The sequence below is a fragment of the Cornus florida genome, unplaced genomic scaffold (assembly GCF_030987335.1).
Source record: "Cornus florida cultivar Cherokee Brave unplaced genomic scaffold, ASM3098733v1 CherokeeBrave_3.0.0_Hap2_Chr08, whole genome shotgun sequence".
Lineage (NCBI taxonomy): Eukaryota > Viridiplantae > Streptophyta > Magnoliopsida > Cornales > Cornaceae > Cornus > Cornus florida.
In genome coordinates, this window is record NW_026775578.1 from 29,661,335 (window position 1) to 29,679,737 (window position 18,403).

The following is an 18,403-nucleotide window of genomic DNA, read 5'->3' on the forward strand; positions in this document are numbered from 1 at the left end:
AACTGCTCAACTTGTAGATGGCAAGCATCACGGGTATCATTGTACTTTACCCAAACTTTAACATCCAAAATATCTTTCCTTCTGTAGAGATCCCAAATTCGTTCTTCGTCTTCTCCAACCCTATTTCCAAATATCAAAAGCAGCAAAAAGGAGGAGATGGAGGGTGAGGGCTTCAGTACTAAGTAACATTCAATAAGACTAGGCTATGGCAATAAACGTATGGTATATCCTTGGCTTGGTGTCCAAAATTTCAAGGCAACCATCCCCCTTTTTTTTAAGTCAATGGAGTTGGAGCTTAATTTGTAGCCTACTCAAAGGACCTCAACTTTCCAATAATCGAATAGAATTGCAGAATACAAAAATCCTTTATTGGCTTACCATTTGACATCATTTGAACAATAAACTGGAACAGTAATTTCTGGATAATCAATAAGCCATCCACCGGAAAACAACATACATAGACAGTCCACTAAAATAAAGTTAAAACTTAGCAGCAGCAAAACACCATATTGCTATTTTTTCAACTTCAGAATAGCAGTAGCTGTTTCGTATTGTTTAGCCAACTCCAGCTCAATTTTAGCCAACTGCAGCTGGAACTTTAGTTCGTTACCTGAAAAAGATAAAAAGGATGGTAAGAGCGTGAAAACCAATCTCCTTTTTTTCCTTCATTTTTTTGATAAGGTGACGATCAACTTCTTCATCAATCTGTCTATAAATTACCACTTTAATCATCTTAGTTTACTGCCTTTCTTGAGCATTTTTTTCTTTTTTTCTTCAACCACTCTCATTGACCTAATGAATCAATTATCCTAATTTTGTATCAAAAATAATTACTGCCAGGTATTTGGCGAAGAAGAGCACAAAAGACAACAATACCATCATCATCATCATTATCATAATTATTATTATTACTACTATTGTTACTAAAATTATATTACTACTATTATAATTATTTAGGTGAGTAACCTTTTTTTATCGAAATATTAATGAGAAAGTGGACAAACATAAGGGGATATAATGCCTTGTGATAAAAGAAGAAATGTTTTCAATAGGCTAAAAGCAACAAAAACCATAAAGGTTCAACAATAAAAGGAATAAGCAGGCAGCAGATAGCAGAACTGTTTGAATTCACTCCTTTTCAATGTTTAATTTTCTGTCAATACAAACAAAACTAGCATTCATCTGTCAAAACAATAAATGAATGCACATAATTATTACTAAGAAAACTAGACTTCATCTCCCCATGACAATAAATTAATGCAAACAATTATTGCACAGGCTAGGCTTTAGCAATTGGCAACAACAACACATAAAATTCACCAAGTTTTTATTTATTTATTTTGGGTGAATGGACTTTGCATTCAACTAGATACCCAAAAATAAATATATGTAAGCAACAGAAGCAAAACAGCCATAACATGCACAAGCACCCTAACAAAATTACAACCAGCAGTAAGCAGAAAATATAGCAATAGAGCAATCTGAATAGTTAGAAATAATAAGAAACTACGTCTTGGACCCTAGGCATGAGGAGCGTTATTGAGGTTCTACTATACTTGTATAACCAGATCTCAGCATACGCACTTGATTCTCACCAACATATATGCGCACTTGATCCCATTGTACCCTGGCGCAAGTCTTGATCTTTTATTGTAGAATGGCACGTCTATCACATCACTAGAGCTTCTTACATCAGCTTTTTATTTCAATGTTAACCTATATGGCTTACCTCCATCAACCTCACTGACTCATAGATTTTAGCCTCCACTGCTTATTTCCAATTAGTCCATGTGACCTCTTATACTTACCCTCCACAATTTACCTCAATAAGCCTCCTTTGCTCGTCACTGTGAATTATCACCATCAATCTCCATGGATTCCACAGTCTACCTTGTCTTTCCCGATGGCACTAAAGTCCAAACTCTGTGACAGTTTTACACTGGTCATATATGGCTTTATAAGCAGGAGATAGTTACGTCTTTGCCTAAGGTACAGTCACATCTCCAAGCATGCAATAATGCTCAAATGCAGTTCATGAATTCCAAAACAACCTAGCAACTAGCAACTCTTAAAAATATTACCATGCACTTGACACAATTTGGACCAAACACTTCCATTAGAAAAAGAGACTGAAAGTTGATATAGGTCCACCCCTTCTCACTTAGACATTAATATGCAGTAACATATTTATGTCAAACATCGACGGCACTGCAAGAGACATCACGGAAGATATGAATATCAAGTCACATCTCCCTTACATCTGACGTGCACCTAGCCATAGTGGTCATTTAGTTGTGCATTGTAACTACATTTCGGCAAATGAACAAGGCTCTTCCTCTTTCTGTGTGTGTTTGTGTGTGTATCCCTCCTAATACGATTTTAACAATTTCAACATACCCAAACTCCTAATGCAAAGTTTTCATGTAATTTGGTTAAACCATCATCAGCATCTTGTATGACATTAGCTATGTCGGGGAAAAGAGTATACAATGCCTTGAGCCAAGAACATAGTCCAAATTCCTCGTGCAGCGACAAGCTGCGGAGAAATATCATTTTAAACAGCCATAATATCATTTTAAACAGTAAAGCTCTCCTAAATTGCATTTTCTAACTGATGGAACAAAAGAGAAAACTTAAAAGACATAAACATGTTTGCACTCCATTGTTTTCTGTTTCATATTTGAATGCAAGTTACACAAAAAGCACGGGCGCATGTGCACACATACACACACACACACAAAAGGATTAGGAATTCAGGATCTTCTCCATTACGATTTTCTCTGATACTCCGTAATGCTTAAACCCATGGTTTTGAACACAACAAATCTTTCATAAAACAACACATCTTTTGAGAAAATTAAAACAAAAGTTATTCAGCCCATGCGACATTTTTGAATCATATATTAAGCATCATCATCAACGGAGAGAGAAATTAATTTAGAGGATCTTGATACTAATAACGAAATGAAAAGAACAGTAAGACTCTATTCAGATTGAAGGATTTGAAATGAATGGGTTTATTTTCAATTATTTAAAAGATTGCAGCATAGATTTATTTAGATGATGAAATTAAGAAAGATGGAGAAGTTACTTTGACAAGTTATTAAATGAAAATCATTTGGGAAGATAAGGCTTAGAGAAATATAATAATCTAAAGGACAACATATTTTTTTCATAGGATCAAGGAGTGAGGTTAAACATGTAACCAAAAAAAAAAAAAAAAATTGAAATCAGGAAGGGCTTTAGGATCAGATTCATTCCTATCAAGGTTTGAAAGTGTTTAGGGAATGTCGATGTGTCTTAGCTAAATAAAATTGTTTAATATGATAATGGTAACTAAGAAAATGTCAGACGAGTGACAAAGTATTTTAATACCAATTTATAAAATAAAGAAGACTGAAAAAGTTTATTAATTATTGTTAGTATTAAATAAATGAGTAATGATATGAAACTTCGGGAGAGGGTGATTGAACAACGACTAAGACAAGAGACTGAACTGTTGAAAAATCAATTTGGAATTATGCTGGGGAGGTCAACAATGAAAGTCATTTAATTTTTGAGGAGACTAATTGAAATATATAAAGAGAAGAAGAAAGATCTTCATATGATTTTTATTGATTTACAAAAACCCTATGATAGATATCCGATATGGAAGGTTTTGCAATAGGAAGGAGTTTACATTGACACAATAAAGGATGTTTATGATGGATAACTGACTATAGTTACAACGACCGTAAGGTAAACAAGCGAACTTCAGTTACTGTTGGTTTTAATCAAGGGTTAACATTAAGCCCGAATGATTTTGCCTTAGTTATGATGAAATGACAGCACACCACATTCAGGATTAGATTTCACAGTGTATGTTTGTGGAGGGAAAAATCCCCACCAATGAGAACACGACAGCTGTGCAATTAAGGACTACTCTTCGTTTGACACGTGTCAAAGTTAACAGGCCCATCCTTGAATAGCACAGATCCAAGAATGTCCTGGAGGACATTTAGCCCAACCCCCAAGAAGAGAGAAGAATGTTCTGAAGGGTTCTTTCTTGTATATAAACGAAAGGACCAACCCCCAATAAGGGGGAAACACCGGCGCGGGGGGGGGTTGGGGGGGGTGGCCGTGTTTGTAAGGAAACTCTTCCTTTTCTGAAAATGGAAAATGGGTTGTAGGTATGAGTGATGGTCCCTGAAGCTTTGTTTGGCTGTAAATAAATGGCATTTCTTGTACCTACACTTTGCCGCTGTCTGTGGGAATCGAGAAAGGTTGCTTGCTCAGTTTATGGTACAGTTGCGATCAGGTACGATGACCAGATCAGAAAGCTCTTAGCGACTTGACGAGAACATATGGAGTCTGCGAGAAGAACTTCAGCAGCAGATTGAGGCCCTCCGTTGGGAGAACGTTGAGCTATGAGCAAGTGGAGGCGCCGCAGCCACCACCTCAACAGTTATAAGGCAGAGAGCTGCATAGTCTCTCCCGCCAGTCACAGGATCGAGCCGATTGAGAACTCCCAGAGAACAAAACGAGAATCTCAATCAGGGAAAATTGCCCGACAATAATTATGAAAAAAAAAAAAAAAAAATTGCCCGACAATCAAGCAGAAACCAGCTATCATGCCCCGCGGAGCTCATAGCAGACCAAGTGTTCGATAAATTCTTGAACCGGATCTGAAGGCCCAGGTCCAAAGGGAAGTGGAGGAACAAATGAAAAACTTGAAGACATAAATCCCGACAGACCTAGCTGCTCAAGTGTGGTCTCGCATTGTGGAATCACCCTTCACTAAGGAGATCCTCCAATCGGAGAAGTCTACGAAATTTTAGATGCCGATCTTCACGCCATTCGACGGAACCACGGATCAGTTGAAGCATGTCTATCTTATTCCGCAGAAAATGGCACTAGATAAGGGAGATAACGCCTTAATGTGCAAGGTCTTCACCATAATCCTGGTCGGACTGGCTCTCCTCTGATTCAGGCAGTTACCACCCGATTTAATCTCGAACTTCCAATAGTTGTGCGAACTGTTTATCACCCAATACTTCGGCAATCAAAGGATAAAGAAAATCGTGTCGAGCCCCTGCCCTATGAGGCAGCAGAAGGGAGAAAGGTTGCAGGCGTTCCTTACGAGGTTTAACCTAGAGATGAGCATGGTAGACCAATGCAATCAAACCGCGGCTGTGGAAGCTTTCAAGGTGGCGTTAATAGGCAGTACAAAGTTCCACACCTCTGGTGAAGACCCCTCCAGATATAGGTGCCCTAAACTCCAGAGCACAAGGCTACTGTTAAAGTTAAAGGGTGTTTAGTATTTTAATTGTTTACTTTAAGGCATCACTGTAATTTTCTTATCCCAATATACATATATATAAGAAAGGTGGTGTACACACTCTACAACCATCAGATTACGTTCTCTGATTTCTCCTCCTCCTCCTCCTCCTCCTCCTTTTTCCACTTCTCCTCTCTAGCCCTAGACACAAATTCTCCTCATGAGTTCTAACTGCTACCTAAGATTGGACATAGGGCTGTAAATGAACCAAATGTTCGACAAACAGCTCGAGTTCGACTCGTTAAGAGCTCGGTTCGTGTTCGTTTGTTTAATAACCGAACCAATCTCAAATAGAATTTTCAAGCTCGATTAATAAACAAACCAATCTCAAACAATCTCCTACTCAGCTCGTTTGTTCGTGACCAAAGTTCGTAAACGCGTTCGCGAGCATATATAATAATATACATATATTAATATATATACCTAAAGACATATATATATATATATAATTATGAGTTCAAGCCCAATAAAATTTTCAAAGAACATTTAGTTTCATTTCAATTCATAAGTAAACCCAACCCAAAACTGGTCCAACCCAACTAGGTTCATATATTTTTTGACCCTTTTAAAATGAAAGGGCTAGCCCATTCAATTAAAGGCCCATAGTCCATTCACAAATTGGTAACCCTAATATCTATCTCTTCCTCACTTCCTTCACACGACTCTCACGATCTGGACATTCCAAGCAAATCAGATATGCGGTGATGAACCAAGCAAATCAGGTATGCGGTGATGACCCAATCAAATCAAGTATGCGGCAATGAACCAAGCAACAACAATATCAAAACACAAAATCAAGCAACCATTGTGAGTAACGACCAAAACGCCAACAAAACTCCTTGTAGTAGATTTTTAATTCGGTTATTGATTATTTTTTCATTTTTCTCTGTGTTCCAATATTTCTCTCTCACTGTTCTTTCTCCCACTTCTGCTCTTGTATTGGCCTAATTATATAATATATATATATATATGCCCTAACTGTGTGCGCGTGTATATATATGTAATGTGAGTGTATATATATTGTGTGTATATATTATACTTGGAGATTGTGTTTGTCTATATTGAATCATTGATGGCTCGTAAACGAGCTTGTCGAGCTGAGCTCGAATTTAGCTAAATTTTGTCGAGCCGAGCTCAATCAACATTGAGCTAGGCTCAATTGAGCTCGAGCCTAGCTCAAACTCCTTCATAAATAAGTCAAGCCGCTCCCAAACACCTCTAAGCTCAGCTCGGCTCGGCTCATTTACAACCCTAATTGGAGGAGGATGAAGTTGTTTGACAGCAAAGAGCAATGACGGTTACAGTGGAAAACCAAACACAAGATGGACAGCCAGAAAATGCTCGTAAGTCAAGTATCGTCGGCGATCTGGCCACCGGAATAGAGGCAGAAGGTAGAAGAAAAAGTGACCCCACTTAGGACAAGGCTCTACCAATCGAACAAGGGCAAATTTTGTCCTCAACCAATTAAACAACCAATCAAACAGAGAGATTGATGCAAACATTGCGCCTTCCACAGTGATTTTGACCATCAAACAAACTGTTGCAGGAACTTAAGAAAGGCAGGTTGAGGCGATGCTGGCCAAAGGGAAGCTAACGGACTATCTGGCCACTAAGCATCATTCAAAACCAAACGAGCCAATTTGGAATCACAAGAAGGGAAATCAGTATGAGGCACAACCAGTTCGGATAATCAACACGATTCATGGAAGGGCGCAAGAAGATTATGGATCCAAAGAGTCCCGCCTACGACAAGCTCAAAAGCTAAGGAGGATAAGCAGTGTTAATACCATCCATAGCAGAGTGGGATCTTCCCTCATCTTGTTCTATAAAGAAGACCTTCGCATGTCCAGGCCCCACAATCCATTCGTAATAAGCCTGATATTTGCCTTGTCAAAAGAGTTTTGATAGATCCAGGCGGTAGCGTCAACATCAAAACAAAATGGGCATTCGAGCAATTAATGGTGGATGCCAAGCAAATCCGATCGACCGGAAACCTTCTTACGGGTTCGACGATTGACAGATCCGATCGATCGGAAACCATCTTGTGGGTTCGACAAAAAACGTATGGCGCCGATTGGGGTGGTGGAGCTGTCGGTAACAGCGGCGAAGCAAACCCTTAAAAAGAATTTTGTAATTATGGACATCCACCCATCTTACAACTTGTTTATAGGTAGAGGGTCGATACACATGATGCACGAGGTGACATCTACCCTCCACCAAGTGAGGAGGTGTATAAGTCCGAACAGAAATGAAGTAATCGATATCTGTGGAGACCAAGTGGCAGCGAAGGAATGCTATGCAGACACCCTCAAGACCAAGACAAAGGAAAAGGGATTGGGATAGACGAAAATCCCAAGTAGCAATTACAAAGCCCTCTGCCCAAATTTCTTAATACTTCAAGGCACCACTTGAAGTAGTGCATGTTGACCCGGGAGGACGAGACAGTACGACTCGGATCGGATCCCTACAGACCAAAGAAAAGAAGAAAATATTGATCCAGGTCCTAAAAAAGAATTGTAAATGTCTTCGCTTAGAACCATCTAGATATGGCAAGAATAAACCCAGCAATGTGTCATGCCCCGCAACCAAGAGGCTACGCCACGCAGACAATGACGTGGAGCCTGCATGGATCGAGAGTTTTCTAGACTTCTCTACACAAGTATGGAACTTTCCGAAATTCTCTAAAATAGTGTAGAGTTGTCTAGTCTCTTCTGGACTTATCTAGAGTTGTCTAGAATTCTCTAGACATGTCTTGTACATTGTAAATAATTCTAGAATTGTGTAGATAGTTCTTTGGAGGATTCTAGACACTTATTCTAAGCCACACATTTGTACACGTCTAGAATGTTCTTGTAAGGGCCAAAGGCCTATAAATAGGAGGTGAGAATTCATTTGCTCCTCACCAAGCAACCTAAGTTGTAATCTCCTCTCCAATAATACAAGTGTTCATACTTTCATCAAAACTCTCTTGTTCAGTTGCCTAACTCTCTTCCTACACACTTTAGTAAGTAAAACACTTGTCTAGCCTTAGTCTTCACTAAGCTAGCACACTCGGGTAGGATGACTTAGCTCTTCAAGGGGGCTTGAAAGTGTCTAAGGCCGCACGTGAGCTTGGAAAGGTCCAAATCCGTGACAATTGGTATCAGAGCTAAGGTCGTGAGGCATCACACCTTGTGTGGAGGAAGCTATGGCGGAGCACTCAGATATGACAAACGTCCAGGAGGAGGAGCTGCGTGGAAGGGAGGAAAGTCGCCTTCTAGTCGGACCGAGGACGAGGGCTAAGTCGAAGGACATCGTTGCGGGCTTAGAGGCACGCTTGGCAAGCATGAAGGAGTCCATGGCCAACATGAAGGGGCAGCTTGAGGATGCTCACCTGTGTATGGACGAGCTGGAGTCGGAGGACGCTGAGGTCCAGGATGCTGTCAAAGGGTTACTCAATGCCCTAAGTGGTGACTTTCGGCAGGAGCTCCAAGCACTTCGGAAACTTATGTTGGGCAAGTTTACCACCTTACGTGGCTATGTTGATCAGGAGTTTGGCACTTTCCGCGAGCAAATGGAGGAAATGTCAACGGATTGGGCATTGTGCAAGTGGGTGGTGGCATCCGACATAGCTATTACAGGGGTAGTAGCACCCCGGGTTGATATTCCCAAGCCTAAGTGCTATGATGGGAACCAAGTAGCGAGGGAGTTGGAGAACTTCCTATTCAGTATGGAGCAGTACTTTGAGGCTACGGGCATGACAGATGAGACCATCAAGATATGCACGGCGACCCTCTACCTCACCGACCATGCCATGCTATGGTGGAGGAAAAAAGTATGGTGACAAGGGCAAAGGTACGGTCTCTATTGATACTTGGGCTGATTTCACAAGAGAAATTAAGAAGCATTTCTATCTTGAGAATGCCGAAGATGAAGCCAGGGGCAAACTCCGAAGGCTAAAACAAGTTGGGTCGATTCAGGACTATGTGAAAGAATTCACTAACCTAACTCTTGAGATCCCGGATCTATCCGACAAGGACTCTCTTTTCTTCTTCATGGATGGCTTGCAATTGTGGGCCAAGACAGAGTTGAGGCGGCACAACATGCAAGACCTTGCCACGGCTATTGCAGAGGCGGAGTCCTTTATTGATTTCAGCTCCAAAAAGGATCCCTCGTCCAAGCCAAAGGGCAAAGACAAGGACAAGGACAAGGGGCGTAATGCCGGCAAAGGTGGGGGAGACAAGGGCGCTACGCCACACAAGGATTGGCCCCGTAAGCCCAGTGGTGGCCATGATGGCAAAGAGGGAAGGGAGTACAAGGAGGGAGCATCCAAGCCCAAGGGATCTTGCTTCCTATGTGATGAACCTTGGGTGAGAGATTGCCCAAAGAAGAAGACCCTCAATGCCATGACAAGCCACAATGAGGAGCAGCAACAAGAGGAGGCGCAGATAGGTTCGTTGCAAATCCTTAGTGCCATCAAGGCTAAGACTGAAGTCCCTAAGGCGGCAGCTAAGGGGCTAATGTTCGTGAAGGCAAGCATCAATGGGACACCCACACGTGCTTTGGTGGACACGGGTGCATCCTATAACTTCGTGAGCATTAACGAGGCCAAGAGGTTGGGCCTCAAGTATAGCAAAGAAGGAGGCTCCATGAAGGTAGTCAACTCGCTGGCAAAGGTTATACATGGCATGGCACACGGCGTCAAGGCATGCATTAGTGAGTGGGGTGGCCACATGAACCTATCGGTGGTACCCATGGACGACTTCAAACTAGTCCTTGGGTTGGAATTTCTAGACAAAGTGAGAGCTTTCCCCATTAGGAGTGGCCACAGATCGGATCGGATCGGATCGGATTAAGCATAAATTCTAATCTGATCCGCTCACAACGGATTGGGAGATTTTAAATCCGCCACCAATCCGTTAGCCCATGGATCAGATCAGATCGAATCCGTGAAATAACGGATCGGATCTAATCCGCGAGTCTCATCTTCATCTCCATCTCCATTTTCTTCTCCGATCTCCTACTAGGGTTCATGTGGTTACTTTTCGCATGCGTCCAATCCACCGATTTTCTTCTTCTCCGATCTCCTCTCAGGGTCACTATTTCTTCTTCGACTCTCTCTCATCATCATCATCATCATCATCAACAAATGAGACCCAAACCTTTCCATCATGTTGATTTTCTTCTTCAAATCATTCTCGATCTCATCGATTCATCATCAACAAGAATAAGAACAATCAGCTGTTGGTAGTCTCTGATTTCTTCGGTCGCAACCGAACCCTAAATCCGAAAGAAGTTCAAACCGATTCGACTGACTCTTCACTGCCATGCGACCTTGGTTCGCTGTGTTATCCCTCTCGAGAGAGGACTTGTTCAATTCCAAGATGCTTATTTCAGATCCAACTACCCTAAGTGTTCTAACACTGAAAAGATGAAGCTAATAGCTAGGCTAATAGCTATGTATGCTTAATAAATTATTTTTCTGGTTTCTCTTTGGTCTACAAATCTGTCGGTGGTCCACTGGTCAACTCCCAAAGTAATAAATAAAAAAATAAATAATTATATTGTATAATATATATATATATATACACACGGATTAGCCACACATCGGATCGGATTTTTGACAGGGTAATCCGTAATCCGATCCGTGAACTACGGATTCACATTTTTTGAATCCACCACCGATCCGTGAGTTTAGCAATCCGATCCAATCCGTACGGATCGAATCCACAAATTTGCGGATTTTTTGCCCAGCCCTATTCCCTATTCCTTTTGCTAACACTGTGTATTATGGAAGGCAACACAACATGTATGGTGCCGGTGGAGAGAGGCGCCAAGTTAGAAGCCCAAGCCCTGTCAGCCATGCAGTTCAAGAAGGGCTTCAAGAAAGGAGAGACTAACTATCTTGCTACGTTACTAGAGACGCCCGATGATGAGTTAGTCCCTTCCCCACAAGAAGAGGTGCCTAAGAAGATACGAGCCATGCTAGACGAGTATACGAACGTGATGCCTAAGGAGCTGCCCAAGAAGCTTCCACCTAGGAGGGAGGTGGATCATATTATTGAGCTGAAATCGGGTTCTAAACCCCCTCCTTTGGTGCCCTACCGGATAGCAACCCCAGAGTTGGAGGAGTTGCGGAGGCAACTCAAGGAGCTATTACTTGCGGGCTATATTCGACCCTCGAAGGCCCCATATGGCGCACCAGTGCTGTTCCAGAGGAAGAAGGATGGATCCTTGTGCATGTGCATCGACTACTGGGCGCTAAACAAGGTGACTATCAAGAACAAGTACCCCATCTCTCTCATTACCAATCTTTTTTATCAGCTTGGTGGAGCACGCTACTTCACCAAGCTAGACTTGCTCTCGGGGTACTACCAAGTGCGAATAGCGGACGAAGATGAGTCTAAGACTACATGTGTGATGAAGAATGGCTCTTATGAGTTTCTTGTAATGCCATTTGGTCTCACCAATGCATCTGCTACTTTTTGTACTTTGATGAACAAGCTCTTCCATCCCCAACCGGATCGCTTTGTGGTGGTGTAATTGGATGACATTGTCGTGTATAGCACCACTCCAGAGGAGCACGTGCAGCACTTGAGGGCGGTCTTCCAAGTCTTACGGGAGAACGACCTATATGTAAAGACGGAGAAATGCTCATTTGCCCAAGAGGAGGTGTTGTTCCTAGGGCACAAGATACGGGATGGTAAGCTGATGATGGACGAGGCCAAGGTGAGGGCCATTTAAGAGTGGGAGCCGCCTACTAAGGTGACAGAGTTACGCTCTTTTCTTAGTCTTGTCAACTACTACCGCCTCTTCATTAAGGGTTATTCGGCGAGAGCAGCCCCATTGACAGACCTTCTCAAGAAGGCGCGTGCTTGGAGTTGGAGAGCATTTATGACTTGAAGAAAGCAGTCATGGAGGAGCCGATACTTAGCTTGCCCGACCACTCTAAGCCATATGAGGTGCACACAAATGCATCAGACTTTGCTATTGGGGGCGTATTGATGCAGGAAGAGCACCCCATAGCCTATGAGAGCCGCAAGCTTAATGACACTGAGCGGCGTTATACGGTGCAAGAGAAAGAGATGACGGCGGTCATCCATTGCCTACGTACTTGGAGGCACTACTTGCTCAGAGCACAATTTGTGATCAAGATAGATAATGTTGCCACCAGCAACTTCCAGACACAGAAGAAGCTTAGCCCCAAGCAAGCACAATGGCATGACTTCCTAGCGGACTTCACTTACCATTTTGAGTACAAGCCGGGCAAGGCCAATGTTGTGGTGGACGTGCTTAGTCGCAAGGCCGAGCTCGCAGCTATTACTCGGCCCCAGCACCCTCTTGTGGAGCAGATCAAGGAAGGGTTGTAGCATGACCCTCTAGCCAAAAGCCTCATTCAGTTGGCTAAAGAAGGAAAGACTCGGCGCTTTTGGCTAAGAGATGACTTACTTCTCACCACAGGGGACCGACTCTTTGTGCCCCGGTGGGGCAACTTACGGAAGGAGCTCATACGGGAGTGTTATGACACCAAATAGGCTGGTCACCCAGGTATGCGGCGCACGCTAGCACTCTTAGAAGATTCTTACTATTGGCCTCAGATGCGTAATGATGTGGAAGCATATGTGAAGACTTGTCTTGTGTGCCAACAAGACAAGATAGAGTAACAGCATCCCGCAGGCTTACTAGAGCCCCTACCTGTTCCAGAGAGACCATGGGAGAGTGTCTCTATGGATTTCATCACTTGCTTGCCCAAGTCAGAGGGTTGCGGGAGCATTATAGTGGTGGTAGATCGGTTCAGCAAGTATACCACCTTCATACCCGCACCAGCAGATTGCACGGCAGAGAGGGCAGCAGAACTATTTGTTAAACATGTGGTCAAGCTTTGGGGAGTGCCGCAGAACAATGTCAGTGACAGAGACCCGCGTTTCATGGGTAGGTTTTGGACGGGACTCTTCAAGAAGATAGGGACGGATCTCAGCTTCTCTACAAGTTTCCACCCCCAATCAGATGGGCAGACGGAGCGCATCAATGCTCTCCTGGAGCTATACTTGCGGCACTATATAAGTGCCAACCAGCGAGATTGGGCCAAACTCCTTGGGGTGGCACAGTTTTCTTACAACTTGCAGCGGAGTGAGGCTACCAATCACAGTCCATTTGAGGTTGTTACCGAACGGCAGCCTATGACACCCAACGCCATTGCTTCGACTTACGATGGCAAAAGTCCGGCGGCCTACAAGTTTGCCAAGAGGTGGCACAAGCAGTCCAACTTGGCTAGGGCATACCTTAACAAGAAGGCAAAGAAGATGAAGAAGTGGGACGACACCAAACGAAGGCAAGTGGAGTACATAGTGGGAGACCAGGTGATGGTTAAGTTACTACCCCAACAATTCAAGTCTCTACGGAGCATGCATAAGGGGCTAGTAAGAAGGTGCGAAAGCCCGTTCCCCATTGTCAAGCGGGTGGGCAAGGTCTCCTACATAGTGGAGCTTCCACCTAAGTTGAAGATACATCCAGTCTTCCACGTTAGCATACTCAAGCCTTATCATGGAGACGCGGAAGACCTAACTCGAGGCATATCGCAAAGAGCACCCACGGCCGTTGACACATCCTTCGACAAGGAAGTTGACTGCATCCTTGCAGATCGTGTGATAAACAGGAGAGGCGTGCCCAAGTATACAGAGTATTTAGTGAAATGGAAGAACCTGCCAGATGGCGAGGCGAGCTGGGAGTATGAGGATACACTTTGGTAGTTCGCGAAGCATATCCAGCGGTTCAAGCAAGAAGACGCGACGAGGGCGTCGCGAGCTTAGGTGGGGGAGAATGTCACGCCACGCAAGAGCCCAGCAGACAATGACATGGAACCTACATGAACCGAGAGCTTTCTAAACTTCTCTACACAAGTATGGAACTTTCCGGAATTCTCTAGAATAGTGTGGAGTTGTCTAATCTCTTCTGGACTTGTCTAGAGTTGTATAGAATTCTCTAGACTTGTCTTGTACATTGTAGATAGTTCTAGAATTGTGTAAATAGTTCTTTGGAGGATTCTAGACACTTATTCTAGGCCACACATTTGTACACATCTAGAATGTTCTTGTAAGGGCCAAAGGCCTATAAATAGGAGGCGGGAGTTCATTTGTTCCTCATTAAGCAACCTAAGTTGTAATCTCCTCTCAAGTAATACAAGTGTTCATACTTTCATCCAAACTCTCTTGTTCACTTGCCTAACTCTCTTCCTACACACTTTAGTAAGTAAAACACTTGTCTAGCCTTAGTCTTTACTAAGCTAGCACACTCAGGTAGGCTGACTTAGCACTTCAAGGGGGCTTGAAAGTATCTAAGGCCGCACGTGAGCTTGGAAAGGTCCAAGTCCGTGACAGTGGCACACTTAATCTGAACATGGATCCGCAATTTTGACCCGTATTCGTAAGACAAAAGCAAAGGAGGTTCGCCCCACAAAGAAACAAGATAATTTCAAAAGAGATCAATCGGCTTTTGGAGGCAATTTTCATAAGGGAAGTACAATATCTCCAAAGGGTTGTCCAATGTAGTAGTGGTGCAGAAGAACGGCAAATGGCAGGTCTGCATAGACTTCACCAACCTCAACAAAGCATGCCCCATCGCTCTATCCCTGATCGGGAAGAAATGATAAGGTCATCTTCATAACGGATCATATTAACTCGATAGCAGAGAAAACGAACCAAGAATGTAAGATCGAGGTCACGCCTCTGATTTAGAACTAGAAGAGTTGAGACGATCCTAAAGAAATTTGGGTTCACCTACAAAGGGGCAAGGTTCAACCTATTTAATACGGCATGGTAGAAGGAATGTAGAGGGGATCTAAGTGTTTCGACTTGGATGGAAGAAAAAATCATTTCGTCACTCCTAATACCCTCACCCTTCTAGTATTTCCTTTACTTGGGATACAATCGGAGGGAGACATCACCCAGGATTTCACACTCCTTCCTCGGCAACCAGAGGTCAACCACATCTTTCTAGAATTGTCTTGGGAGACTACGCTACTACCCCCACTAATGAAGAAAAAAGAACATAAGAGGAATTGAGAACAAGAGAGGAGAAAAGGAGGACTAACCTTACAAAGGGAAGAAACACCAGAGGGGAGCACCGATCACCAAAAGCTCTTCAAAAAGCCCAAGCAAGACCAAAAAGGAAGACTAGATTTGCATAGTACATGTGAAGAAATATATATACATATATATATATATATATATATGCACAGTGATGTGATAGCAATAATGATGCAAACTAAAATGGCGAGACGTACGAAGCCCTAAGCACCAAGTTTCGAGGGAACATAATTGTTGACTGCTCAAAATAAAAGTTAAATCACTCGTCTCCACACCTTAATTAAATTTCCTCCTACATTTAAAATAGAAGGAAAATGGGGGCAAAATGTGGAGGGAAAGTCCCCACCAATGAGAATGCAACAGCTTTGCAATGAAGGACAACACGATTCGTCTGACACGTATCAAAGTTAACAGGCCTATCCTTGAATTGCACTGACTCAAGAAAGTGGACCGAACGTCACATTTAGATTATTGTAAAGAGGGTTCATAGGCCAAATAGAGGCCCAAACCCTAGTAAGATTTGTACCCCAAAGGACAGGGCCCAAGAGGGACCTTGTTAGGGTTCTTGCTTGTATATAAATGAAAGGACCGACACCAAAGAGGAGAGGAGGGGGAGAGAACTTCCAAGGAAAGAAACTCTTCCTCTTCTAAAAATGGAAAATAGGTTGTAGGTATGAGTGAAGGTCCATGAAGCTCTTTTTGGCTGTAAATAGTCAACGAAATTTCTTGTACCTACAATGTTATTTGCTGATGACATCGTTTCCATTGTTGAAACAAGAAAAAGAGTAAGTGGCAAGTGTTGAACTGAAGATTTAGAGGGAAGCTCAAAAGGGTAAGATAAGTAGGAATAATCATAAATATACGGAGTGTAATTTTAGTAAACATACAAAATTACAAATACAAACAGGAAAGTAATCAAGATTTAGGGTCAGGCGGTACAAAAAAGTGAACATTTTCATTATTAAGACTCAATTATTAATAATGACGAGAAATTGGAGATGATTAATCATGGAATCAAGACAAAATAAGTTAAATGGAAGAGTGTATCTTGTATATTTTGTGATCCGCTTATCCAGTTTATATTGAAAAGAAAATTCTATAAACGGCTACTACACCAGCTTTGCTTTATGGGACACGATGTTGTGTAGCTAAGAAATAACATATGCATAAAGCGAGTGTGGCAAAAATGCGAATGTCGCGATATATTTGCGGCATGACAAGAAATGATAGAATTATAAATAAGCACATCTGTGAAATAATTGAAGTAGCTCCAATTGGAAATGATTTGATTCAAAAAAAAAAAAAAATGTTTAATATGATTTGGATATGTGCAAAGAAGATCACTAAGTGCGCCAATTAGGAAGAATGACTGTTCATGTTCAGTGTAATGCTAGGGGAAGGGGAAGGAGAAGACCAAAGTTAATGTGAGTAGAGGTAAAAAGGGAGAACATGTTAACATGTGGTTCAACAGAGGGGTTTTGGTCCTTTTGGATGGACGAGATGGAAAAATAAGATTCATGCAGTAGACTTCAAGTAGTTGGGAAAAAGGTTTTGTTGAGTTAAGTATGGCAAATAACATGGAATGATATAAACCCAATTTCAATAAACTAATCTTTTGTTTAAACTTTTAAATCTTCATTTCAAATCCATTGATTTATCCAAATGGAGCCTAAATTTTACAAGGGCAAACTTAAAAAATAAAGAAAAATCAAATCAAAACCAACATAAAACCGTGAAAAATAAGAAATTTGTCCATCCTTACTTTTATCCTTGAGAACAAAGTCATCAACACGAATTTTTTTCTACTACAAGTTATTTCCCCTGTTATATTTTAATTTCTTATAATCATTTCTAATAACTTCATCCCATGTGAATTTGATTTGTCTCTTCATCTCTTACCTTCTATACATGTTAATCTTCCTCTTCCACGAGTGCATCTACAGGTATGCATTACTTTATACTACTGAAGTCTACTTTCTCTTGTTTTATTACCAATTGGCATCACTTTCTAAATTCTCTCTCACAATTTGATTATTAATCATATCTATTCTAAGCAATACTATCAGTCTTAACATTAATGAATCCAGAGTTGTTTCAATTACCCAAACTAATCAATTTTTTTGTACTCCTTGGCATCACTTTCTAAATTCTCTCTCACAATTTGATTATTAATCTATCTATTCTAAACAATACTATCAGTCTTAACATTAATGAATCCAGAGTTGTTGTTTCAATTACCCAAACTAATCAATTTTTGTGTACTCATTAGCATTAATAATACAAGAGAGTAGAAAAAGAAAAAAAATAAATAAGTTTGTAGCAATTCAGAGGTTATAAATTGGAAGAAGAAATACCCGAAGATTGAATGATGATAGGAGGAGACTCGAGCTCGCGCCAACTCATCAACCCGAGGCAATTTCTTCTTTTGAGAAACTTTGCCTCGTAAAACTTTGTGATTCGATCATCATCATCAATTGATGCTGCCTCTAGAGTAATAAAGTCAATTGTGCCATGAACCATTAGCCACTTGGCGCTTACTACCCGCACAAACTCAACCCTTTTTGAATCGTCTCTTCTTGCGTCATTGATAATGGATACTGCGAGTTGGGCGAGAAAAATCCGACGATCATCTTTGTGAGCGTCCGGGACGTCCAAGGGTTCTCTCATATGTTGATTCGCGTAGTTGAGTCTGACAAGTTCCTCCAGAGTTATTTTACTATGGATCCAAGTTTCCCTATCGGGACATGGACATTGGACATTGGGCCCTAAGGTTGTACCGGTGGTAGCGGTGGTGGCGGGAGAGGGCAGAGAATGGCAGAGATGGCGGTTGATTAAACCGAACGTGATGCTTGCTTTCTTCGTGTTCCACTGATTTCTGCGGAGAAGAAGCCGTAGAGCCATCAGACCACCACTTTTTTTGGGCTAGGGTTTGGTTTTCTTTTTGGTTAGGGTTAATTACAATGATACCCCCTGAGGTTTGGGATATTTACATACATATATAAGTTAGCCATTTTTTGAACAC

General features: G+C 41.9%; 1 protein-coding gene across 1 annotated transcript; it reads right to left on the reverse strand.

The window, feature by feature from the left end:
• Positions 1-299: 299 nt before the first annotated feature.
• Positions 300-18,320, reverse strand: LOC132271046 (uncharacterized). Its single transcript, XM_059772291.1, has 2 exons — positions 17,736-18,320; positions 300-610 (listed from the first exon to the last, which is right to left on the reverse strand). The coding sequence occupies exons 1-2, from the start codon at positions 18,280-18,282 to the stop codon at positions 513-515; spliced, it is 645 nt and encodes a 214-aa protein (XP_059628274.1). The 5' UTR covers positions 18,283-18,320; the 3' UTR covers positions 300-512.
• Between the last annotated feature and the right edge of the window lie 83 nt (positions 18,321-18,403).

Coding starts and splice junctions, on each gene's coding strand:
- LOC132271046 (XM_059772291.1), bottom strand. CDS start 18,282: ATGGCTCTACGGCTTCTTCTCCGCAGAAATCAGTGGAACACGAAGAAA. Junction 611..17,735: donor TATCATCATTCAATCTTCGG/GTATTTCTTCTT, acceptor TATCTTTTTCAG/GTAACGAACTAAAGTTCCAG.